At 43.0% G+C, this 27,590-nt stretch overlaps 1 protein-coding gene across 1 annotated transcript in view; it reads right to left on the minus strand.

Moving 5' to 3' along the window:
* LOC121531765 (cytosolic carboxypeptidase 4) overlaps positions 1-27,590 on the minus strand; it is a 154,449-nt gene that overhangs the window by 94,583 nt on the left and 32,276 nt on the right. Inside the window, exons 8-12 of the mRNA XM_041837199.2 lie at positions 9,994-10,202; positions 9,537-9,696; positions 8,073-8,140; positions 5,112-5,228; positions 1,486-1,928 (exon numbers count right to left, since the gene is read on the minus strand). Of these exons, the coding sequence (XP_041693133.2) occupies positions 1,486-1,928; positions 5,112-5,228; positions 8,073-8,140; positions 9,537-9,696; positions 9,994-10,202 (997 nt within the window). The remainder of the gene's footprint in view (positions 1-1,485; positions 1,929-5,111; positions 5,229-8,072; positions 8,141-9,536; positions 9,697-9,993; positions 10,203-27,590) is intronic.

The raw sequence follows: 27,590 nt of genomic DNA on the forward strand, positions 1-27,590 counted from the left end.
TACTTTGACAGCTTTGAGAAGTCTAAGCTTCTACTGTGTTCTCAGCTCAAGTGTGAAACACTACCGCTCAAAATAAATCTGCATTTAATATGCCGCTTCAATGACATGCTATTGTTTACAATATTTCCGGTATTTCACACTGAAAAAGAGCACTTGAACCTGACTCAGACGCTACAGAATAATTTGGCAGTTACAATCAACATAACATTGTAATGCAGTAAGCCTATATTAGTCACTCCGCAGAAAGCAGCAGCAAACGATTTGTTTCAAGCACTGTTGTGTATGGCCCCTCAAAATGACTAACTACATTGACTACTCTGTAGTAGGGTGTAGAAGAAGAAAAAGCAGTAGAAATAGAGTATGATCTAAAATATTCAACCAGGAAAACTGTACAGCAAAGTAAGAACTAGGGCTGGTAATTGCCAGGGACCTCACGATACGATGTTATGACGATACTTAGGTGCCGATACGATATGTATTGCTATTTTCACAATTCTATTTGTATTGCAATTCGATACTGGGATTTTATTGCGTTTCGATGTTCCTAACATATTGCCGAGAGAGCATGAGAAAATGAGTTTTGATCAGTCAGGGAAATAAAGGTGCGGAAAACAAATTGGCTCCCTATTTAAAAAGAAGATGGAGAACAAGCCATGAAGGAAAAATACTGGAGTTTTGGTGCAGCCAGCTAGCGCAAAAATAATATTGCGATATTGTCAAAACAATACGATATGATAATATTGTCTAAAATAATATCCCGATATGTAACTGTATCGATTTCTTCCCCATCACTAGTAACAAACCCCCTCAAACATTCCCACAGTGCTGAACACTGTGTTCATCTCAATGAAGGGTGTCAGACGGTTAAACCACTACAGTGAGGTGACCATCCAAGAAGACAGGAAAAATGTCGCCATAATTCTTAATCACGCCGGCATGTCTGTCTCTTCTAAAAAATTATTCTGGCAATCACTTCCAGAAACCTGCTTCCATCAACCACTTTCCAAAGGTGGCACACACCAAACATTAAATCAATCCGAGACAACTGACAGGATGAATGCTATCTGTGCTGTGCCATCTGTGACAGGAGCAACAGCTGACGATACAGAGACAGAAAGGAATCAAGACAGTGGGGAAAGAGGGAGAACCAAGCTTATATTTGACATCTTCCTTCCTGCCATGCTTCCAACACGCTCCATAAACTCCTTCTTTAAATGGGATTGATGCAAATGAAGTGATGGGATGGGTCTAATGGGTTAGTACCACACTGAGACAAGGCCTCCCATCATGTCGTGATGAATACATCAAAATGGCTCAATCATTCCCACACTCATCAATCACTGCAATTTAGTTAGGGGGAGCCGCAGCAGTGCTATTTCTTCTGTCCTCCATGGCATTTTCCCTTCAACTTACTTAAATATAAAACCATTGGTTGACATATGGAGACATATATATTATTATTATTATATGGAGACATCTACCTACCTTTGCACATTGGGTTTCCTTCCAGCCATTGGCTCTTTACTCTGTGGAGGGAGATGTCCCCAGAAGTCAGGGAAGGCTAAGATGGAATACCCAGGGATGGACTTGGTGAGGGCTGCTGCTGCGGTGTACATGCGTGGGTCATGGTGAGGGATGCAGGCCCTGTGTTTCTCCAGCAGCCTGTCTACCATGCTGGGGTGGCTGTCCTGCTTCACACTGGAGCTAGACAGGAAGTGGCTGTGGAAGTCACAGGCCTGCAGATGGTTCTCTGGAGGTTCTCCTTTGCAATCCTGGTCTCCCTCTACTGTTGAGACTGGGTGCTCAACAGGAGAATGGGTTGGAGAATCTCTGGGACTTACTCTGGATCTTCCATCAGTCCTGAAGTCCCCATTGAGTAGACCCTCTTCATCGGAACTCGAATCTACCTCAGAGTCCGAGTCCAAGTCCTGAAAGACATATAGAGTACTCTGTAGAACTAAATGGTGTTCAAGATGTTCTACCCTTTATTTTTGGCAGTGGGTATCTCTTAGCCTCTAGTTACATTTAAAGTACACAACAGCCATGTTTAGCTAAATATACTGTCGTCGTAAGAACTCAATGCAAATAATAAACTCAAGGGATCTTATCGAATAAAAAAGGAACATTCAAATGCATTCAGTAGTAAAAACATAAATACATCTTAAGGTCAATAAAACATATAGAACCCCTCTGATGGTGCCCCCAAGAATATATATTTATTGTCCAATTCCCAGTGACATCAAAAAGGTGTTCTGTCCTTTGATATTGAAAGCAGATGAGGTCGAGCAATTACAGCAGCTGACAAGCAGAAAATATGAAGCATCATTGGCCCCATCCTTGCAATTTCGCAACTTAAATATCAATTTAGAACCTATGCATAATTGTTCTATGACTCAACAGAGAGGAGTCAGGAGACCAATTCCTTGAAGCTTGTGAATCTATGAGAAAGTTGATGTGTGTCAACGGCTAGTGTTCATGGGCACAGGCATTGATTAGCATGTAAAAGGTTAATTAAAGCATGTGGGAATGTCTGGAAACCCAGATTTTTTACTGTGTGTTCTTTGTCATGACCTCTAGCCCTCAGCAGTTATGCTAAACTTATGAGTTTGGGAGTTTTTTCTGTGTTTGCACTGCGCACTTGCTGATTCACTGCATTTCGCATCACATTAACATTAAAATCAGAGCTGAATACCAATTGATATGTACAGTATAATGCAGAAATGCATACTGTAGGTATCATTGAAGCAGAGCGAGAGAGATGGAGAGAAAAAGAAAGCGGTTAAGAGCGTTGGGCCAGTAACCGAAAGGTTGCTGGTTCGAAACCCCGAGCCGACTAGGTGAAAAATCTGCCGATGTGTCCTTGAGCAAGGCACGTAACCCTAGTTGATAAGAGCATCTGCAAAAATGACTAAAACATTTTTTTTTATAACTCTGGGCACTATGCAGTCAAAGCAGGTTTCAGGGAAAAGTTAACGGCATCATTCTTCTTGGGCTTTAATAATGCATGTTTGGCTTCATGCACTCAACAAAGCAATGTGTACCATGTGAAACAAAATGAAACAAAATAGCATATAAATTAAAACAGCTCGCTTTCTCGCAGCACAGGAATAATGTGACTTATCCTTTTCATTTAAAATGAAAAAGGCCCCATAAACAAACACTATAGATCAAATCTCAATTTGATTACTGAATTCAGCAAATTAAAAGGGACTGGTGAAAATATGATTGTGTTGTTTGCAATTTCCAGAACAACATCATTAGAATCTCTCTTGATTAAACCGTAGATATGATGCAGGTGCAGGACAGAAATCGGCGCTCACATTCTAACATCTCATAATAATCAAAGCCATAATTAGAGGAACACCTGGGAGTTGTGCTGTAGTGAATGTATTGAAGATCCTGGGATAAAATTGGAGAATGGACACCCAGGGTCTCATTGAGAGGTGTTATACAAGCAGCCCCGGTCAAAGTAAGCTGCAGTCTCCTCAGGCATCTGACTGTAAGGGAGAGAAGACTCCCCTGTCTGCCTAGTGCCTTCCACTCCCATACGCCTATACTACAGTCCCCAGGACAGGGAAACCATATCTCTTGGACTTGGACAAGATTGAAAATATATAATGAAACAGATTGAGGATTTATTAATGAACCATGGTTATTTTACACTGTATCAAGGTACTGTATGCCTATAAACTATGTTTTGATCATGGAGATCAGCAGATACGACAACCTCATTACATGTAATCAGTCAGGTATAACTTCAATAATGGATAATTTATGCCTACTGTATGTCGCCTGTCTAAGCATTGCAATGATGTTCTCTTTTTCAAACACAACCAATGTTCAGAGAAAATGAACTTCCAGTGCTGTGTTCAGAGCCATATTTCTACATAGAATTAAAACCAATCCAATGTGAACACACTGTAGTAGGCAAACTAAAATGCACTGCTATTTTGTGTGAACAATGAATGTGAAATGCATTCGACCTTTCTGTGTAATCTCTGCCCCCTCTCTGAAGAAGGGCATTCTGGGAATGTAACTAACCTAATTGTCTTGTTGTTTCATGGCATGCTGAATTACTACATCAGTAGAGAGAGACAGCCGCAAATTAATTGGGGAAGAAGTATTTTTCAGCAGAGGCAGTTAATCTTGTGATATCATTGAAATTAAGAGAGTGGCGCCAGGAGGAGAGAAGAGATGCAGCGAGAGGAGATACATTTCCACAGGCTTGTTGGCATTTCAATTTGCCTTAACTCAACAACAGTCTAAAGACTACCACAGTGTCATGGGGTAAGGTATCACACTGCCTGATACATGCCAATCAAGTTAGAAGGGCAATTTAAATGCCATCAGCTCACTTGTGAAATTAGATACCCTATTAGTATTGCCCTGACAATCCTACAGAAAATATGAAAAAATAATATGTCTTAGTATACACATCAAGCAATTTGATGCAAATTATGAAATCCTGTTGTGATTCACTAGAATCCTTCTGCTCCCGAAACCCTGTTATCCAGAAGTTCCATAGAGGTTAATGATTTTGAGTGTTGCCCTGAGAACAGTTTGCTTATCAGAGGATAATAGTGGCTGTCATACCCTGCCACCAGCTATCAGCCTCTCACAGTCAGACCACTTCCCAGGCTCTCTGGGTCTTGCTGAGTAGAACATGTTTACCTAAGAAGTGGGGTCAGCACCTATATTGACTTTTAGGATAGGCATAATGCACACTCATTTTACATTTTTGCAGACGCTCTTATCCAGAGTAGTGACTCCACACATTTTCAGACTTTTTCATATTTGTCCCCCATGGGAATCAAACCAACTACCCTGGCATTGCAAGCACCATGCTCTACCAACTGAGCTACATGGGACACACATCTATCCACCTCAGGCTGGGCTCTGGAGCCCTGCTAGAATCAACAATTGATTAAACACATTAAACACTGTACCAATAAATAAGTAGTTATGGACATAAACTGCTGAGAGTCAGTCAGGTATTTGCTGTTATGTGGTATTAATAACATCTTATTTAGAGCAGACCACCAATGTCTGACACTGACACTGGACTCCCATGGGAGAGATGGAGGGATAGGGCATAGGAGGACAACATTTACCTGGAAGTCGTGGTGGAGTTCAGGACACAGTCTGACGTACTGACCCAGCTGCTCCAGGGGCCTGTCAGGTTCTGGCCGGGACCGCAGCTTGTTCACATCTGACTCCAGGTCATCATCCTGTCGGGGTTATACACACACATGCATACACACGCACGCACAAACGCACGCACGAACACACAGAGCTGTAACCACCACATAGAGCTGGGTGATATGGACAGAAATCCATATCATGATAAATTGACTGAATTATCACGATCACGATCAATTGAAAGATACATTTATAACAATAAAGGGGCAATCAGCAGTTGCTACATACATTTTCTTACTTATAAATTAACGATATGTACCCATTTATTCTTTAAGAATATAACTTATACATGCCTCATGAGCTTAGTTGAACTGACATAACCCATCAGAACCCAAAATATACTCTTGCTTTACAAAAATATTTGTCAACAGAGTAAATGTAAACAAACACTGTATAACCTCAACATGGTTAAAACTATCATTTTGATATCATGGATGGTCAGTCCTTGCATCCATAGCTCTGTCTTTGAATTTGAGAGTGGTTACATTTATCCAGCCCCAACCCCACCACTTTCTAACCAAACAGTGGTGGGGAAAACGCTTTGTTATTGTTTCAACTGCTGATTGCCTCTAATGTGCACCGCAGTATTTTTTTAAATATGACCTTTAAAACCACGACTGCTACTTTGAATGTTGTAGCTATCAATTGTACCATTAACAATCACCCATAATAGCAAACGTATTTCATTTCAAACTTCACATTTCTTTAGTAGGGCCCTATAGGTTATTTATAGGTTATTTATTGGAATGAACAATATGAGCAAAATCTTCACGATAAGTGGTCGGTGTCGATCATTTCCGTTTTATCGTCCCAGCTCTACCGCCACATCAATGCAGCATCGCACACATCCGGAAAACATGACCTCTGTTTTATTTGTCTGCACTCTCAACAGACAACAACTCCTCAGACACATAATGTCCTGCACTGAACAGTGCAATAGCAGCATGATAAACACATTCACTCGACAGAGAGTCGGGCTATATCAGATTACGTGGGTGAGGCCATTTAAGGACAGTCTCTATCTGTTAGAGCCCTGTCTATGACAGTGTCCAGCAGCAGGGCCTGGATGCTAACCGCAAACCAGCACACAGCGCTCAGACATAAAGACAGCAATAACCCAGTAGAGCACAACACTCCTGCTGCTTTACATACACAAATGTGTCAGATAATAGATGTGCCTGCTGGTGTTTGTCAGCATGGATCTGATACCATGGCGTTTCCTTCCTCCTCTCTCTCTACCCACAACAAGTCGATTTTGCAGCGTGCCAAATGTTGCTATTCACAAACAGCCACACCGCGCCTAGCCACTGGCCACATCAGATGAGGGCCATACAATGCAATGGATATGTTTGGAGGGAGGAGGATAATGTGGGCTTCAGTGTGTTTGAACCATAAACATTCAAACCTGTAGATAGTGGCAGCGCTGACGTCATCCACGTATTCCTATGGAAAATTCCCAATGGCGCATGAAGCCGGAAGTATTTGAAGCACGCCATATTGCTGAATGGGCTGAATGGATCATGGTGAAATTGGCTGTAACTAGCAAAGGATCATGGTCGATGTAGTCGTTTTCATCCTGCCTGAGACGCATGTGTAAAGAGCGTGCATAACGGCACGAGGCTCCTTGTAGCCTGCCGGCCCGTGATTGGTCTGTGTCAGCACGTGATCCTGTGTGATGACAAACGTAGTAGTCAGAATGGGTCACTATTTATTTCAAATCAAACTGAAATAATTCACCTTGGGGATCGAATATGATCATAATGAACACATTTTAGATCCCAAAAAGGCCGTCAATTTATTAATTGTTTGGCCGTTCTGGCAATCGTAATTTACATAGGTTTTCTAGGGCAGACCAGGGCTTTTGGCACCGCTAGGTTGCTACGCAGTAGGCGACCAACAGAGCTCGTGACTTCATGCTCCAGATCGGACACTGGGGGCCTGGTTTGAACGAAGCAGCGAGGTGGTGGCATTGATTTATGCCTGCATCAGAGGTCCTGTTATTCGAATCAAATCAAATTGTATTTGTCACATGCGCCGAATACAACAGGTGTAGACCTTACAGTGAAATGCTTACTTAAAAGCCCTTAACCAACAATGCAGTTTTAAGAAAGAATACCTAAAAAAAATAAGAAATACAAGTAACAAATAATTAAAGAGCAGCAGTAAAATAACAGTAGCGAGGCTATATACCGTGGGTACCAGTACCGAGTCAATGTGTGGGGACACCGGTTAGTCGAGGTAATTGAGGTAATATGTACATGTAGGTAGAGTTAAAGTGACAATGCATAGATAATAAACAGAGAGTGGCAGCAGCATAAAGGGGAAAGGGGGGGCAATGCAAATAGTTAGGGTAGCCATTTTATTAGATGTTCAGGAGTCTTATGGCTTGGGGGTAGAAGCTGTTTAGAAGCCCCTTGGACCTAAACTTGGCGCTCCGGTACCGCTTGCGGTGCGGTAGCAGAGAGAACAGTCTATGACTAGGGTGGCTGGAGTCTTTGACAATTTTTATGGCCTTCCTCTGACACCGCCTGGTATAGAGGTCCTGGATGGCAGGAAGCTTGGCCCCAGTTATGTATTGGGCCGTACGCACTACCCTCTGTTATTGAAGTAATGTGAAGGCAGGAAGCACTGCACGTCAAGCTCACGGCACGCACAGACCATCTTCCTTTTCACAAGTACTGGACCAGTCAAATATGCTCCCGTTTTACTAATATAGGAGAAATTACAGAGGAAAATTGCATGTGTCAGATTGTGTCTTTGTCTGTGCGACTGTGTCTGGGTGTGAGTGCTTGAGTGAGTGAATGTTTGCATGTGTGTATGACTGCTGTGTGCATGTGTGTGTTGCCTCCGAGCGAGGATCACAAATCACTCACGTATTCCTTGCCGCAGTCAGCCTCTTCATTTTCAATGTCGTCGTCACTATCATCTTCGAAGCTGACATCTAGCAAAAAGAAAAGACACTAAGATGTAAATGTCAAGACTTTTGAACTATTTGTGTAGGATCAAACAAACTGGTCCATGAGAAATCTGTTGCTGTCTGACATGTGATGTATGTGTGCATGACAAATATGTGAAATGTAAAATGCACAGTACAGACGTGTAGCAGTGATCAAAACAAAAATCATATGAAAGCTTTGATATTTTCTTGTATCTTTTGTATTCTACAAAGTACTAACATGTCTATCTCATATGGATTTTACAGTAATGTGCCTGAACTTTAAAAAAATTACTTGATCTTCTTTTGTTTCTGTAGACCTGTCAGCCTGATGTTCTAGTCTGCTAACTTGACTGGCAGATGAGAGAGGTGAAGTCAGGGCTATCTCAGCAGACAGATGGAAAGAATGCAGAACCTCCTCAGAAAGACCCCCATTCCACCAGAATGAGCTAGGAATATGTCATACTGAAATCTGCCTCATAGCAACGGCGACTATATCAAGGTATTTCAATTTGGAGGGTCATTATTGAGAGGGCCGTGTGGAATTGGTAGCTGCAGGGGTCTTAAAGGACCCATTGCCCTCTAACAGATTCTAGAGGTGTGCCACTGTTGATGTCACCGGAGAGACACTCCATTTCAACATTGCAGGCTGATCATGTTGATGTGCTGTGTTGCAGACAGTATCCCTTTCGAAAGCTGTGAAATATGTCCTTGTTGGTCCCTGTAAATATAGATCATCAATGGCTATTCCGATTTTTCTCACGTTGTATAAGCACGTGCCAGTTTGTAGTTCAGCAATATGTACAATACAATCATACATTAATGCATGGGGTATTCCTATTCTTTCCTTTGGATGGATCATCCTGTGCTCCATCCTGTTCTCACAGAGTTTCACTGCTGCCTGCTGATAGGCAGATCAGATGAAGTGTACCCCATCACTAAGAGAAATTAGGTGGGCATCTAAAGAGTCTGCCTTAGAGCCCCAGGGTTGCCAGGGTAACCAAGCCTATGCTCGCTGAATGACAAACATGGCAGGAATACTTTTTCACTGCAGGCCACTGCCAGTGTGTTCACAATAGGATAATGTTGCTCATCATATTCTAGCAGTTACATCAACATTTTAAACATCACATGCCTCTCAGTATAGTATCTGAGAGAGTGTTTATTTTTTATTTCACCTTTATTTAACGAGGTAAGCCAGTTGAGAACAAGTTCTCATTTACAACTGTGAGCTGGCCAAGATAAAGCAAAGCAGTGCGATAAAAACAACAACAACACAGAGTTACATATGGGATATAGTGTGAGACATCGAGAGAGAGAGAGAGAGAGAGAGAGAGAGAGAGAGAGAGAGAGAGAGAGAGAGGGAGAGAGGCTGATGAAAATAGAGATAGGCAAACAATACCTTGGGGTCCTGGAGCAGTGTCAGTAGGCCTCCCAGGCAGGGGGAAGGTATAAACACTCTGATCAGAGGTCAGTGGCAGGGGACATTTAGGATAGCACTTCCTCATCAGCTGGACAGCAGGCTCCACCAGAGATTCCAGACCTTTACTGGCCAGGCAGGTCTTCAAAACAGCAACACAAACAGAAACACAGCCACCTCCTACATATATTTATTGTACTTTTTTTAACTGTCAAATTAGCATGCTTTATCCAGCATTACAATCAAGCTCAGTATTATATGCAAATAACTTGCCAGGCAATACCAACACCAATTATAAAAGGCCATTATCATTAAAGCAATTAGATCTGAGAAATTAATCTCAAATTACAAAGGAGTAAAAAAAAGCAATTAAAGTAAGGGTTATTAGTTATGGCTTATAACAGTGACTGGTAGCATGTGAAGCTATGTGTGGGTATACCTGTGTGGTGTGGTAGAGGAGGCTGATGCCCCCCTGTGCCACCAGATCGTCCCGGCCGAGGCTGCAGTGGGTGGTCTGGTGCAGGCAGTGGAGCAGGGCCAGGCGGATGGGGATGGCCTCATGGTCCGGGTCCTTGTTGTGCCAGTCCTCATACAGCTTCAACAGGGCAGACACGTAACCCTTGGCCACAGCGGTCCTGACATTGGCCTCTGAAAGAAAGATATGTAAAGGTTTAACAGTCTGATGGCATGGAGATAGAAGCTGTTTTTCAGTCTCTCAGTCCCAGCATTGATGCACCTGTACTGACCTCGCCTTCTGGATGGTAGCGGGGTGAACAGCCTGTGGCTCGACCTACCTTTCCTTAGAGATCACAGCTGTGGCCAAGGGTTACGTCTCTGCCCTGCTATATAACTACTGCTTTGTGGACATTGAAACAGTTGTCACCACTAGGTACTCTACCCAGGGCCGGATTAATGCAGGAGCATACCGGGGCTGAAGCACCTGGGCCCAGGCCAGTGGGGGGCCCCAGAGGCAGCAAAATAATTAAAAGTATATATTAGATATGTAGTATATATATTATTATTTATTTTAATTTGTATTTTATTCTATTTTTTTACTGCAACCGCCAACTACAGGAGTATTCAAGAGCCCGCTCTCCATGACTGTAGACAGACTGCTGCTGTCTGTTGCCGCTCTGTCAGATGGGAAGAGGAGACAAGGTAGGGGCCCACTTGGGTAACTGGGAGAACCTGCCTTGATTGGGTAAGTGATTAATACAAAATGAATAAATAAACTGCACAATAAATAAATGTGACTGGTCAATTGTGTGAGTCAGGGGCTTGCCCAAGAGGCAAAAAAAATAAAAAAAATAACTTAACTTAATGTTCAAAATACACCAGAGAGCATAATTTAGCCACAGAGGCTCAATAGTTTCAAAAAAAATTACATTTTATCACAAGTGCATACAGATAGCTGCCTAAATAAAGGAAACAACAACATCAAGTGTCTTAAAAGGGTGTTGGGCCACCACGAGCTGCCAGAACAGCTTCAATGCGCCTTTGCATAGATTTGCATGGACCTAAACCATGCCAGGAAAATGCACCGCACACACCATAACATATACTACATGACCAAAAGTATGTGAACACCTGCTTGTCGAACATCTCATTCCAAAATCATGGGCATTAATATGGAGTTGGTCCCCCCTTTGCTGCTATAACAGCCTCCACTCTTCTGGGAAGGCTTTCCATTAGATGTTGGAACATTGCTGCGGGGAATTCCTTTCATTCAGCCACAAGAGCATTAGTAAGGTCGGGCACTGATGTTGGGCGATTAGGCCTTGCTCACAGTCGGCGTTCAAATCAAATCAAATCAAATTGTGTAGACCTTACCATGAAATGCTTACTTACAAATGCTTACTTACACTTAACCAACAACGCAGTTCAAGAAAGAGTTAAGAAAATATTTACCCAATTAACTAAAGTAAAAATAATAAAAAGTAACACAATAAAATAACAATAACGAGGCTATATACAGGGGGTACCGGTACCGAGTCAATGTGTGGGGGTACAGGTTAGTCGAGGTAATTTGTACATGTAGGTAGGGGTAAAGTGACTATGCATAGATAATAGACAGTGGGTAGCAGCAATGTAAAAACAAATGGAGGGGCAGGTGTCAATGTAAATAGTCCGGGTGGCAATTTGATTAATTGTTCAGCAGTCTTATGGCTTGGGGATAGAAGCTGTTAAAGAGCCTTTTGGACCTAGACTTGATGCTCCGGTACCGCTTGCCGTGCGGTAGCAGAGAGAACAGTCGGGCTTGACTGGAGTCTTTGACAATTTTTGGGGCTTTCCAATTCATCCCAAAGGTGTTCGATGGCGTTGAGGTCAGGGCTCTGTGCAGGCCAGTCAAGTTCTTCCACACCGATCTCGACAAACCATTTCTGTATGGACCTCGCTTTGTGCACAGGGGCATTGTCATGCTGAAACAGGAAAGGGCCTTCCCCAAACTGTTGCCACAAAGTTGGAAGCACAGAATCGTCTAGATGGTCATTGTATGCTGTAGCGTTAAGATTTCCCTTCACTGGAACTAAGGGGCCTAGCCCGAACCATGAAAAACAGCCCCAGACCATTATTCCTCCTCCACCAAACTTTACAGTTGGCACTATGCATTCGGAAAGGTAGTGTTCTCCTGGCATCCGCCAAACCCAGATTCGTCCGTTGGACAGCCAGATGGTGAAGTGTGATTCATCACTCCAGAGAACGCGTTTCCACTGCGCCAGAGTCCAATTGCGGCGAGCTTTACACCATTCCAGCCGATGCTTGACATTGCGCATGGGGATCTTAGGCTTGTGTGCGGCTGCTTGGCCATGGAAACCCATTTCATGAAGCTCCCGACAAACAGTTATTGTGCTGACGTTGCTTCCAGAGGCAGATTGGAACCTTGGTAGTGAGTGTTGTAACCGAGGACAGACGATGTTTACGCGATACGCACTTCAGCACTCGGCGGTCCCGTTCTGTGAGCTTGTGGGGCCTACCACGTTGAGGCTGAGCCGTTGTTGCTTCTAGACGTATCCACTTCACAATAGCAGCACTTACAGTGCCTTGCAAAATATTCATCCCGCTTGGCATTTTTCCTATTTTGTTGCATTACAACCTGTAATTTAAATGGATTTCTATTTGGATTTCATGTAATGGACATAAACAAAATAGTCCAAATTGGTGAAGTGGAATGAAAAAAATAAATAACGGAAAAGTGTATATGTATTCACCCCCTTTGCTATGAAGCCCCTAAATAAGATCTGGAGAAACCAATTACCATCAGATGTCACATAATTAGTTAAATAAAGTCCACCTGTGTGCAGTCTAAGTGTCACATGATCTGTCACATGATCTCAGTATATATACACCTGTTCTGAAAGGCCCCAGAGTCTGCAACACCACTAAGCAAGGGGCACCACCAAGCAAGCGGCACCATGAAGACAAAGGAGCTCTCCAAACAGGTCAGGGACAAAGTTGTGGAGAGGTACAGATCAGGGTTGGGTTATTTAAAAAATATCAGAAACTTTGAACATCCCACGGAGCACCATTAAATCCATTATTAAAAAATGGAAAGAATATGGCACCACAACAAACCTGCCAAGAGAGGGCCGCCCACCAAAACTCACAGACCAGGCAAGGAGGGCATTAATCAGAGAGGCAACAAAGACACCAAAGATAACCCTGAAGGAGCTGCAAAGCTCCACAGCGGAGATTGGAGTATCTGTCCATCGGACCACTTTAAGCCGTACACTCCACAGAGCTGGACTTTACGGAAGAGTGGCCAGAAAAAAGCCATTGCTTAAAGAAAAAAATAAGCAAACACGTTTGGTGTTCGCTTCCAAACATATGGAAGTAGGGACTCTGGTCAGATGAGACTAAAATTGAGCTTTTTGGCCATCAAGGAAAATGCTATGTCTGGCGCAAACCCAACACCTCTCATCACCCCGAGAACACCATCCCCACAGTGAAGCATGTTGGTGGCAGCATCATGCTGTGGGGATGTTTTTCATCGGCAGGGACTGGGAAACTGGTCAGAATTGAAGGAATGATGGATGGTGCTAAATACAGGGAAATTCTTGAGGGAAACCTGTTTCAGTCTTCCAGAGATTTGAGACTGGGATGGAGGTTTACCTTCCATCAGGACAATGACCCTAAGCATACTGCTAAAGCAACACTTGAGTGGTTTAAGGGGAAACATTTAAATGTCTTGGAATGGCCTAGTCAATGCCCAGACCTCAATCCAATTGAGAATCTGTGGTATGACTTAAAGATTGCTGTACACCAGCGGAACCCATCCAACTTGAAGGAGCTGGAGCAGTTTTGCCTTGAAGAATGGGCAAAAATCCCAGTGGCTAGATGTGCCAAGCTTATAGAGACGTACCCAAAGAGACTTGCCGCTATAATTGCTGCAACAGGTGGCTCTACAATGTATTGACTTTGGGGGGATGAATAGTTATGCACGCTCAAGTTTTCATTTCATTATTATTATTATTTTTTACATTTGCAAACATTTCTAAAAGCCTGTTTTTGCTTTGTCATTATGGGTGCATCTTCAAAGTGGTAGGCATGTTGTGTAAATCAAATGATACAAACCCCCCAAAATCCATTTTAATTCCAGGTTGTAAGGCAACAAAATAGGAAAAATGCTAAGGGGGGTGAATACTTTCGCAAGCCACAGTTGACCGGGGCAGCTCTAGCAGGGCAGAAATTTGACAAACTGACTTGTTGGAAAGGTGGCATCCTATGACGGTGCCACATTTAAAGTCACTGAGCTCTTCAGTAATGCCAATCGACTGCCAGTGTTTGTCTATGGAGATTGCATGGCTGTGTGCTCGATTTTATACACCTGTCAGCTAAAATAGCCAAATCCACAAATTTGAAGGGGTGTCCACATACTTTTGTATATATAGTGTATTTTCCATTATTTTGGCAGTTACCGATTGCCTACAGTCGGGAAGGCTGCAATTTGGGCACCATGGGCACCAAATATACAGCTTGTTGCGTTGTGTCCATAGACATATAATTCATAAAAGGATTTTGGAACCTCTCATTCTGACAGTTTGAGTGTTAAACTCATGGGAATGCTAGCAATAGCTGCCAGTCCTGACTTAAATGGGAACTGCCATCTACTCATTATATTTCTATTGCTGGTTGCGGATGTCTGTTTGCCTTTTGCAAATGTCATAATACAGACATTTTTGGCGAACAGCAGCACTGTTTTTCAAAGTAGCTCATCTTGAGATAGGCTTTTTCCAAGAGGAGCGCATCGGCCATCACCGTGAGTAGTAACCTACAGTATGGCTTCAACTTCATCATTAGGTGAGTCAGTATGCCACTTGAAATTGTATTTAGTAGCCTACTGTGGCATATAATATACAGTTGAAGTCGTAAGTTTACATACACCTTAGCCAAATATATTTAAACTCCGTTTTTCACAATTCCTGACATTTAATCCTAGTAAAAATTCCCTGTTTAGGTCAGTTAGGATCACCACTTTATTTTAAGAATGTGAAATGTCAGAATAATAGAAGAGAGAATTATTTATTTCAGCTTTTCTTTCTTTCATCACATTCCCAGTGGGTCAATTAGTATTTGGTAGCATTGCCTTTAAATTGTTTAACTTGGGTCAAATGTTTCAGGTAGCCTTCCACAAGCTTCCCACAATAAGTTGGGTGAATTTTGGCCCATTCCTCCTGACAGAGCTGGTGTAACTGAGTCAGGTTTGTAGGCCTCCTTGCTCGCACACGCTTTTTCAGTTCTGCCCACACATTTTCTATAGGATTGAGGTCAGGGCTTTGTGATGGCCACTCCAATACCGTGACTTTGTTGTCCTTAAGCCATTTTGCCACAACTTTGGAAGTATGCTTGGGGTCATTGTCCATATGGAAGGCTTTAACTTCCTGACTGATGTCTTGAGATGTTGCTTCAATATATCCACATAATTTTCCTTCCTCATGATGCTATCTATTTTTTGAAGTGCACCAGTCCCTCCTGCAGAAAAGCACCCCCACAGCATGATGCTGCCACCCCCGTGCTTCACGGTTGGGAAGGTGTTCTTCTGCTTGCAAGCCCCCCCTTTCTCCTCCAAACATAATGATGGTCATTATGGCCAAACAGTTCTACTTTTGTTTCATCAGACCAGAGCACATTTCTCCAAAAAGTACGATTTTTGTCCCCATTTGCAGTTGCAAACCGTAGTCTGGCTTTTTTATGGCGGTTTTGGAGCAGTGGCTTCTTCCTTGCTGAGCGGCCTTTCAGGTTATGTCGATATAGGACTCGTTTTACTGTGGATATAGATACTTTTGTACCTGTTTCCTCCAGCATCTTCACAAGGTCCTTTGCTGTTGTTCTGGGATTGATTTGCACTTTTCGCACCAAAGTACGTTCATCTCTAGGAGACAGAATGCGTCTCCTTCCTGGGCGGTATGACGGCTGCGTGGGCCCATGGTGTTTATACTTGCGTACTATTATTTGTACAGATGAACGTGGTACCTTCAGGCGTTTGGAAATTGCTCCCAAGAATGAACCAGACTTTTTTCTGAGGTCTTGGCTGATTTCTTTTGATATTCCCATGATGTCAAGCAAAGAGGAACTGAGTTTGAAGGTAGGCCTTGAAATACATCCACAGGTACACCTCCAATTGACTCAAATGATGTCAATTAGCCTATCAGAAGCTTCTAAAGCCATGACATCATTTTCTGGATTTTTCCAAGCTGCTTAAAGGCACAGTCAACTTAGGGTATGTAAACTTCTTACTTGTGTCATGCACAAAGTAGATGTCCTAACCGACATGCCAAAACTATAGTTTGTTAACAATATATTTTGGAGTGGTTGAAAAACAAGTTTTAATGACTCCAACCTAAGTGTATTTAAACTTCCGACTTCAACTGTATATACTGTATTCTAGTCATGGTTAATCCTATATAACTACTGCTGTACACACCTTTTCTATTCATATAGTGTCCATACTGTTTATACACGTCATTTATATATATATATACAGTGGGGAGAACAAGTATTTGATACACTGCCGATTTTGCAGGTTTTCCTACTTACAAAGCATGTAGAGGTCTGTAATTTTTATCATAGGTACACTTCAACTGTGAGAGACGGAATCCAGAAAATCACATTGTATGATTTTTAAGTAATTAATTTGCATTTTATTGCATGACATAAGTATTTGATACATCAGAAAAGCAGAACTTAATATTTGGTACAGAAACCTTTGTTTGCAATTACAGAGATCATACGTTTCCTGTAGGTCTTGACCAGGTTTGCACACACTGCAGCAGGGATTTTGGCCCACTCCTCCATACAGACCTTCTCCAGATTCTTCAGGTTTCGGGGGTGTCGCTGGGCAATACGGACTTTCAGCTCCCTCCAAAGATGTTCTATTGGGTTCAGGTCTGGAGACTGGCTAGGCCACTCCAGGACCTTGAGATGCTTCTTACGGAGCCACTCCTTAGTTGCCTTGGCTGTGTGTTTCGGGCCGTTGTCATGCTGGAAGACCCAGCCACGACCCATCTTCAATGCTCTTACTGAGGGAAGGAGGTTGTTGGCCAAGATCTCGCAATACATGGCCCCATCCATCCTCCCCTCAATACAGTGCAGTCGTCCTGTCCCCTTTGCAGAAAAGCATCCCCAAATAATGATGTTTCCACCTCCATGCTTCACAGTTGGGATGGTGTTCTTGGGGTTGTACTCATCCTTCTTCTTCCTCCAAACACGGCGAGTGGAGTTTAGACCAAAAAGCTCTATTTCTGTCTCATCAGACCACATGAGCTTCTCCCATTCCTCCTCTGGATCATCCAGATGGTCATTGGCAAACTTCAGACGGGCCTGGACATGCGCTGGCATGAGCAGGGGGACCTTGCGTGCGCTGCAGGATTTTAATCCATGACGGCGTAGTGTGTAACTAATGGTTCTCTTTGAGACTGTGGTCCCAGCTCTCTTCAGGTCATTGACCAGGTCCTGCCGTGTAGTTCTGGGCTGATCCCTCACCTTCCTCATGATCATTGATGCCCCACGAGGTGAGATCTTGCATGGAGCCCCAGACCGAGGGTGATTGACCATCATCTTGAACTTCTTCCATTTTCTAATAATTGCACCAACAGTTGTTGCCTTCTCACCAAGCTGCATGCCTATTGTCCTGTAGCCCATCCCAGCCTTGTGCAGGTCTACAATTGTATCCCTGATGTCCTTACACAGCTCTCTGGTCTTGGCCATTGTGGAGAGGTTGGAGTCTGTTTGATTGAGTGTGTGGACAGGTGTCTTTTATACAGGTAACGAGTTCAAACAGGTGCAGTTAATACAGGTAATGAGTGGAGAACAGGAGGGCTTCTTAAAGAAAAACTAACAGGTCTGTGAGAGCCGCAATTCTTACTGGTTGGTAGGTGATCAAATACTTATGTCATGCAATAAAATGCAAATTAATTACTTAAAAATCATACAATGTGATTTTCTGGATTTTTGTTTTAGATTCAGTCTCTCACAGTTGAAGTGTACCTATGATAAAAATTACAGACCTCTACATGCTTTGTAAGTAGGAAAAGCTGCAAAATCGGCAGTGTATCAAATACTTGTTCTCCCCACTGTATATATACACACTACCGGTCAAAAGTTTTAGAACACCGACTCATTCAAGGGTTTTTCTTTATTTTTTACTATTTTCGACATTCTAGAATAAAAGTGACGACATCAAAACTATTAAATAACACATATGGAATCATGTAGTAACCAAAGAAGTGTTAAACAAATCAAAATATTTTTTATTTCAGATTCCTCAAATAGCCACCCTTTGCCATGATGAAAGGTTTGCACACTCTTGGCATTCTCTCAACCAGCTTCACCTGGAATGGTTTACCAACAGTCTTGAAGGAGTTCCCTCATGTGCTGAGCACTTGTTGGCTGCTTTTCCTTCACTCTGCGGTCCTACTCATCCCAAACATCTCAATTTGGTTGAGGTCGGGGGATTGTGGAGGCCAGGTCATCTGATGCAGCACTCCATCACTCTCCTTCTTGGTAAAATAGCCCTTCCACAGCCTGGAGGTGTGTTGGGTCAATGTCTTGTTGAAAAACAAATGATAGTCCCACTAAGCCCAAAACAGATGGGATGGCGAATCGCTGCAGAATGCTGTGGTAGCCATGCTGGTTAAGTGTGCCTTGAATTCTAAATAAATCACAGACAGTGTCACCAGCAAAGCACCCCCACACCAAAACACTTCCTCCTCCATGCTTTACAGTGGGAAATACACATGCGGAGATCATCCGTTCACCCACACCGCGTCTCACAAAGACATAGCGGTTGGAACCAGAAATCTCCAATTTGGACTCCAGAGAAAAGGACAATTTCCACCATTGCTTGTGTTTCTTGGCCCAAGAAAGTATCTTCTTATTATTGGTGTCCTTTAGTAATGGTTTCTTTGCAGCATTTCGACCATGAAGACCTGATTCACACAGTCTCCTCTGAACAGTTGATGTTGAGATGTGTCTGTTACTTGAACTCTGTGAAACATTTATTTGGCCTGCAATTTATGAGGCTGGTAACTCTAATGAACTTATCCTCTGCAGCAGAGGTAACTCTGGGTCTTCCATTCCTGTGGTGGTCCTCATGAGAGCCAGTTTCATCACAGCTCTTGATGGTTTTTGCGACCGCACTTGAAGAAACTTTAAAAGTTCTTGAAATGTTCCGTATTGACTGACCTTAATGTCTTAAAGTAATGATGGACTGTCATTTCTCTTTGCTTATTTCAGCTGTTCTTGCCATAATATTGACTTGGTCTTTTACCAAATAGGGCTATCTTCTGTATACCCCCCTACCTTGTCACAACACAACTGATTGGCTCAAACGCATTATGAAGGAAACAAATTCCACAATTTAACTTTTAAGAAGGCACACTAGTTAATTGAAATGCATTCCAGGTGACTACCTCATGAAGCTGGTTGAGAGAATGCCAAGGGTGTGCAAAGCTGTCATCAAGGCAAAGGGTGGCTATTTGAAGAAGCTCAAATAGAAAATATATTTTGATTTGTTTAACACTTCTTTGGTTACTACATGATTCCATATGTGTTATTTCATAGTTTTGATGTCTTCACTATTATTCTACAATGTAGAAAATAATAAAAATAAAGACAAACCCTTGAATGAGTAGGTGTTCTAAAACTTTTGACCCGTAGTGTATGTACAGTTGAAGTCGGAAGTTTACATACACTTAGGTTGGAGTCATTAAATATAGTTTTTCATCCACTCCACTAATTTCTTGTTAACAAACTACAGTTTTGGCAAGTCTGTTAGGACATCTACTTCGTGCATGACACAAGTAATTTTTCCAACAATTGTTTATAGACCGATTATTTCACTTATAATTCACTGTATCACAATTCCAGTGGGTCAGAAGATTACATACACTAGGTTGACTGTGCCTTTAAACAGCTTGGACAATTCCAGAAAATGATGTCATGGCTTTAGAAGCTTCTGATAGGCTAATTGACATCATTTGAGTCAATTGGAGGTATACCTGTGGATGTATTTCAAGGCCTACCTTCAAACTAAGTGCCTCTTCGCTTGACATCATGGGAAAATTAAAAGAAATCAGCCAAGACCTCAGAAAAACAATTGTAGACCTCCACAAGTCTGGTTCATCCTTGGGAGCAATTTATCAAACGCCTGAAGGTCCCACGTTCATCTGTGCAAACAATAGTATGCAAGTATAAACACCATGGGACACGCAGCCGTCATACCGCTCAGGAAGGAGACGCATTCTGTCTCCTAGAGATGAACGTACTTTGGTGTGAAAAGTGCAAATCAATCCCAGAACAACAGCAAAGGACCTTGTAAAGATGCTGGAGGAAACAGGTACAAAAGTATCTATATCCACAGTAAAACGGTCCTATATCGACATAACCTGAAAGGCCGCTCAGCAAGGAAGAAGCCACTGCTCCAAAACTGCCATAAAAAAGCCAGACTACGGTTTGCAACTGCACATGGAGACAAAGATCGTACTTTTTGGAGAAATGTCCTCTGGTCTGATGAAACAAAAATATAACTGTTTTGGCCATAATGACCATCGTTATGTTTGGAGGAAAAAGGGGAACGCTTGTAACCCGAAGAACACCATCCCAACCGTGAAGCACGGGGTTGGCAGCATCATGCTGTGGGGGTGCTTTGCTGCAGGAGGGACTGGTGCACCTCACAAAATAGATGGCATCATGAGGAAGGAAAATTATGTGGATATATTGAAGCAACATCTCAAGACATCAGTCAGGAAGTTAAAGCCTTCCATATGGACAATGACCCCAAGCATACTTCCAAAGTTGTGGCAAAATGGCTTAAGGACAACAAAGTCAAGGTACTGGAGTGGCCATCACAAAGCCCTGACCTCAATCCTATAGAAAATGTGTGGGCAGAACTGAAAAAGCGTGTGCAAGCAAGGAGGCCTACCAACCTGACTCAGTTACACCAGCTCTGTCAGGAGGAATGGGCCAAAATTCACCCAACTTATTGTGGGAAGCTTGTGGAAGGCTACCCGAAACGTTTGACTCAAGTTAAACAATTTAAAGGCAATGCTACCAAATACTAATTGAGTGTATGTAAACTTCTGACCCACTAGGAATGTGATGAAATAAATAAAAGATGAAATAAATAATTCTCTCTACTATTATTCTGACATTTCACATTCTTAAAATAAAGTGGTGATCATAATTGACCTAAGACAGGGAATTTGTACTAGGATTAAATGTCAGGAATTGTGAAAAACTGAGTTTAAATGTATTTGGCTAAGGTGTATGTAAACTTCAGACTTCAACTGTATACACACACACACACTGAGTGTACAAAACATTAAGAACTCTTTCCATGACATAAACTGACCAGGTGAATCCATGTGAAAGCTATGATGCCTTATTAATGTCACCTGTTAAATAAATTAAAAACTTTGATCAGTGTAGATGAAGGGGAGGAGACAGGTTAAAGAAGGATTTTTAAGCCTTGAGACAATTGAGACATGGATTGTGTATGTGTGCCATTCAGAGGGTGACTGGGAAAGACACAAGATTTAAGTGCCTTTAAACAGGGTATGGTAGTAGGTGCCAGGCGCACCGGTTTGTGTCAAGAACTGCAACGCTGCTGGGTTTTTCACGCTCAACAGTTTCTCGCATGTATCAAGAATGGTCCACCACCCAAAGGACATCCAGCCAACTTTACATAACTGTGGGAAGTTTTGGAGTCAACATTGGCCAGCATCCATGTGGAACGCTTTCGACACCTTGTAGAGTCCATGCCCAGACGAATTGAGGCTGTTCTGAGGGCACTCAGTGTATACTCCGGACTCTGACGTTGCTCGTTCTGATATTGCTCCTTCTGATATTTCTTAAATCAAATCAAATTTTATTGGTCACATGCGCCGAATACAACAGGTGCAGACATCACAGTGAAATGCTTACTTACAGCCCTTAACCAACAGTGCATGTATTTTTTTTAAATAAAACAACACAAAAAAAGTGTTGAGAAAAAAAAGAGCAGAAGTAACATAAAATAACAGTAGGGAGGCTATATATACAGGGGGGTACCGTTGCAGAGTCAATGTGTGGGGGCACCGGATAGTTGAGGTAGTTGAGGTAATATGTACATGTGGGCAGAGTTAAAGTGACTATGCATAAATAATTAACAGAGTAGCAGCAGCGTAAAAAGGATGGGGTGGGGGGGCAGTGCAAATAGTCCGGGTAGCCATGATTAGCTGTTCAGGAGTCTTATGGCTTGGGGGTAGAAGCTGTTGAGAAGTATTTTGGACCTAGACTTGGCACTCCGGTACCGCTTGCCGTGCGGTAGCAGAGAGAACAGTCTATGACTAGGGTGGCTGGAGTCTTTGACAATTTTGAGGGCCTTCCTCTGACACCGCCTGGTATAGAGGTCCTGGATGGCAGGAAGCTTGGCCCCAGTGATGTACTGGGCCGTACGCACTACCCTCTGTAGTGCCTTGCGGTCGGAGGCCAAGCAGTTGCCATACCAGGCGGTGATGCAACCAGTCAGGATACTCTCGATGGTGCAGCTGTATACTTTTTTGAGGATCTGAGGACCCATGCTAAATCTTTTCAGTCTCCTGAGGGGGAATAGGCTTTGTCGTGCCCTCTTCACGACTGTCTTGGTATGTTTGGACCATGATAGTTCGTTGGTGATGTGGACACCAAGGAACTTGAAGCTCTCAACCTGTTCCACTACAGCCCCGTCGATGAGAATGGGGGCGTGCTCAGTCCTCTTTTTTTTCCTGTAGTCCACAATCATCTCCTTTGTCTTGGTCACGTTGAGGGAGAGGTTGTTGTCCTGGCACCACACGGCCAGGTCTCTGACCTCCTCCCTATAGGCTGTCTCATCGTTGTCGGTGATCAGGCCTACCACTGTTGTGTCGTCGGCAAACTTAATGATGGTGTTGGAGTCGTGCCTGGCCATGCAGTCATGGGTGAACAGAGAGTACAGGAGGGGGACTGAGCACGCACCCCTGAGGGGCCCCCGTGTTGAGGATCAGTGTGGCAGATGTGTTGCTACCTACCCTTACCACCTGGGGGCGGCCCGTCAGGAAGTCCAGGATCCAGTTGCAGAGGGAGGTGTTTAGTCCCAGGATCCTTAGCTTAGTGATGAGCTTAGAGGGCACTATGGTGTTGAATGCTGAGCTGTAGTCAATGAATAGCATTCTCACTTAGGTGTTCCTCTTGTCCAGGTGGGAAAGGGCAGTGTGGAGTGCAATAGAGATTGCATCATCTGTGGATCTGTTGGGGCGGTATGCAAATTGGAGTGGGTCTAGGGTTTCTGGGATAATGCTGTTGATGTGAGCCATGACCAGCCTTTCAAAGCACTTCATGGCTACAGACGTCAGTGCTACGGGTCGGTAGTCATTTAGGCAGGTTATCTTAGAGTCCTTGGGCACGGGGACTATGGTGGTCTGCTTGAAACATGTTGGTATTACAGACTCAGTCAGGGACATGTTGAAAATGTCAGTGAAGACACTTGCCAGTTGGTCAGCACATGCTCGGAGTACACGTCCTGGTAATCCGTCTGGCCCTGCGGCCTTGTGAATGTTGACCTGCTTAAAAGTCTTACTCACATCGGCTACGGAGAGCGTGATCACATAGTCATCCGGAACAGCTGGTGCTCTCATGCATGCTTCAGTGTTGCTTGCCTCGAAGCGAGCATAGAAGTGGTTTAGCTCGTCTGGTAGGCTTGTGTCACTGGGCAGCTCACGGCTGTGCTTCCCTTTGTAGTCCGACGAGCGTCAGAGCCAGTGTAGTACTATTCAATCTTAGTCCTGTATTGACTCTTTGCCTGTTTGATGGTTCGTCGGAGGGCATAGCGGGATTTCTTATAAGCGTCCGGGTTAGAGTCCCATTCCTTGAAAGCGGCAGCTCTACCCTTTAGCTCAGTGCGGATGTTTCCTGTAATCCATGGCTTCTGGTTGGGGTATGTACGTACGGTCACTGTGGGGACGACATCATCGATGCACTTACTGATGAAGCCAGTGACTGATGTGGTGTACTCCTCAATGCTGTCTGAAGAATCCCGGAACATGTTCCAGTCTGTGCTAGCAAAACAGTCCTGTAGCTTAGCATCTGCGTCATCTGACCACTTTTTTATTAACCGAGTCACTGGTGCTTCCTGCTTTAGTTTTTGCTTATAAGCAGGAATCAGGAGGATAGAGTTATGGTCAGATTTCCCAAATGGAGGGCGAGGGAGAGCTTTGTATGCGTCTCTGTGTGTGGAGTAAAGGTGGTCTAGAGTTTTTTTTCCTCTGGTTGCACATTTAACATGCTGGTAGAAATGAGGTAGAACGGATTTAAGTTTCCCTGCATTAAAGTCCCCGGCCACTAGGAGCGCTGCATCTGGATGAGCGTTTTCCTGTTGATTTATGGCCTTGTACAACTCATTCAGTGCAATCTTAATGCCAGCATTGGTTTGTGGTGGTAAATAGACAGCTATGAAAAATATAGATGAAAACTCTCTTGGTATATAGTGTGGTCTACAGCTTATCATAAGATACTCTACCTCAGGCGAGCAAAACCTCGAGACTTCCTTAGTATTTGATTTTGTGCACCAGCTGTTGTTTACAAATATACACAGACCGCCACCCCTTGTCTTACCGGAGTCAGCCGTTCTATCCTGCCGATGTAGCGTATAGCCCGCTAGCTGTATGTTATCCATGTCGTCGTTCAGCCACGACTCGGTGAAACATAAGATATTACAGTTTTTAATGTCCCGTTGGTAGGATAACCGTAATCTTAAATCATCCAATTTATTTTCAAATGATTGAACGTTGGCTAATAGGATTGATGGAAGAGGCAGTTTACTCGCTCGCCGTCGGATCCTTACAAGGCACCCTGATCTACGTCCACGATATCTCCGTCTCTTCCTCACGCGAATGACGGGGATTTGGGCCTTGTCGGGTGTCTGTATGATATCCTTCGCGGCCACCTCGTTGAAGAAAAAATCTTCGTCCAATACGAGGTGAGTAATCGCTGTCCTGATATCCAGAAGCTCTTTTTGGTTATAAGAGACGATGGCAGAAACATTATGTACAAAATAAATTACAAATAACGCGGAAAAACACACATAATAGTACAATTGATTAGAGTGCTGTAAAACGGCAGCCATCTTCTCCGGCGCTGTTCTTCTTCTCTTATGTGTGTATTGTTAATGTATTGCTAGATATTACTGTATTGTTGGAGCTAGAAACATAAGCATTTCGCTGAACCTCTGTAAATCTGTGTACGCGACCAGACCAATACATTTTGATTTGATTTGATTTAGTTCTATAGTTGTCCTGTGGTAAATACAGTGCCTTCGGAACCCTTGACCAAGCAGGCTGTCATGTGCCTTTTACTGAGGAGTGGCTTCCGTCTGGCCACTCTACCATAAAGGTGTGATTGGTGGAGTGCTGCAGAGATGGTTGTCCTTCTGGAAGGTTCTCCCATCTCCACATAGGAATGATGGAGCTCTGTCAGAGTGACCATTGGGTTCTTGGTCATCTCCCTGACCAAGGCCCTTCTCCCCTGATTGCTCAGTTTGGCCAGGCGGCCAGCTCTAGGAAGAGTCTTGGTGGTTCCAAACTTCTTCCATTTAAGAATGATGGAGGCCACTGTGTTCTTGGGGACCTTCAATGCTGCAGAAATGTTTTGGTACCCTTCCCCAGAGCTGTGCCTCGACACAATGCTGTCTCGGAGCTCTACGGACAATTCCTTCGACCTCATGGCTTGGTTTTTGCTCTGACATGCTATGGGACCTTATATAGACAGGTGTGTGCCTTTCCAAATAATGTCCATTCAATTGAATTTACCACAGGTGCATTCCAATCAAGTTGTAGAAACATCTCAAGGATTATCAATGGAAACAGGATGCACCTGAGCTCAATTTCTAATATCATAGCAAAGGGTCTGAATACTTATATAAATAAGGTATTTCTGTTTTAAGTTTTTAATAAATTTGCTCAATTTTCTAAAAACCAGTTTTTGCTTTGTCATTATGGGGTATTGTGTGTAGATTGCTGAGGATTATTATTTTTAAATACATTTTAGAATAAGGCTGTAATGTAACAAAATGTGGAAAAAGTCAAGGGGTCTGAATACTTTCCGAAGGCACTGTATTTATTGAGCGGCTATGCTTAACAATGCATTCTTGGCCTATTTATCAAGCCCACAGCGGTAATGTCAAAGATCTTGATCCTATGGTCAATGAGTGTTATTACTTTGACATAGAGAGCTGTCTTTCTTGGAAGGTGTAAAATACTGCATAGCACACAGCGTGAGATGTCATGGTTGGCATTTACATTCAGTATCTGCAGGGTAAGTTTTATCACAGTTCTCTAGAGACAACAAAGCTTTTCTACCTGGTTTAATAGCAGTAGAAACACTCAAGTGTCCTCATTTCCAGCCTCATTATAATGAAACACAAAATAATGAAATAAACTTGGAAAAGTGAAGCACTTTCTCGTGTTGGCATCACTTAACTACCTCTCTGATCCCCTCTACTTCTCTTTAATGATAATTCGGCAAGGCCTAACGGAAGGCAAAACATCGTATCCATCATATGTCCTGCAGACAGGCTTGAGTGATAAATGGATTCAAGTATTGAGGGAGTTTAAAAACCTTTTTCAAATAGTTATTCACACGTGACATTTGCATCAATTTAAGTATTAGCCACCACCTTAGTGTTAAAGAAAAAGGTGTGTTGCATTTGCATTAGTCCCTTGTCTGTTTGCTCTCTGGGTCAGAGTCCAACAGCTGTATTAGCTATTGATATTCAAATATGCCGGGCTGGCGCTTTTTTCCTCCATGTCATGCTTCACAGTGCATTTTATTAGAAGAACATAATAAGAGCATGCATCATCTTGGCACTGAGAGGCCAAATAAACAATACTATAATGTAGTCCCGTGTAGCTCAGTTGGTAGAGCATGGCGTTTGCAACGCCAGGGTTGTGGGTTCGTTTCCCACGGGGGACCAGTATGAAAAGAATAATTGTGTGCACTCACTAACTGTAAGTCGCTCTGGATAAGAGCGTCTGCTAAATGACTAAAATGTAAAACTGAAATGTCGAAATAAGATGAAAACACATTGCACATAATGATGAATCTTTTGGAGAAGATGTGGAATACAGGAACACTGCTCCAATAGGGATGAGATGAGGGCAGTTTGTGTTACAATGCATGTAGGCGCCATGAGGATACCATTGGGCAAAACAACTTGTTAAGAAGAAGAATATGGTAAGAAGTCCAACTGGTATGATAATTAAGGTCTAGTGAGTGCTGCAAAAGCTACACAATTGAAGGAAAGACTGTTAGTCTAGCCAGTGCTTGTGAATGCTACAGTGCATTCGAAAAGTATTCAGACCCCTTGACTTTTTCTAAATGTTGTTACGTTACAGCCTTATTCTAAAATGGATTCAATTGTTTTTCTCCCCTCATCAAACTACACACAACACCCCATAATGACAAAGCAAAAACAGTTTTTTAGAAAAAACGGAAATATAACATTTACATAAGTATTCAGACCCTTTACTAAGTACTTTGTTGAAGAAC

The sequence above is a fragment of the Coregonus clupeaformis genome, chromosome 19 (genome assembly GCF_020615455.1).
Source record: "Coregonus clupeaformis isolate EN_2021a chromosome 19, ASM2061545v1, whole genome shotgun sequence".
NCBI classification, from domain to species: domain Eukaryota; kingdom Metazoa; phylum Chordata; class Actinopteri; order Salmoniformes; family Salmonidae; genus Coregonus; species Coregonus clupeaformis.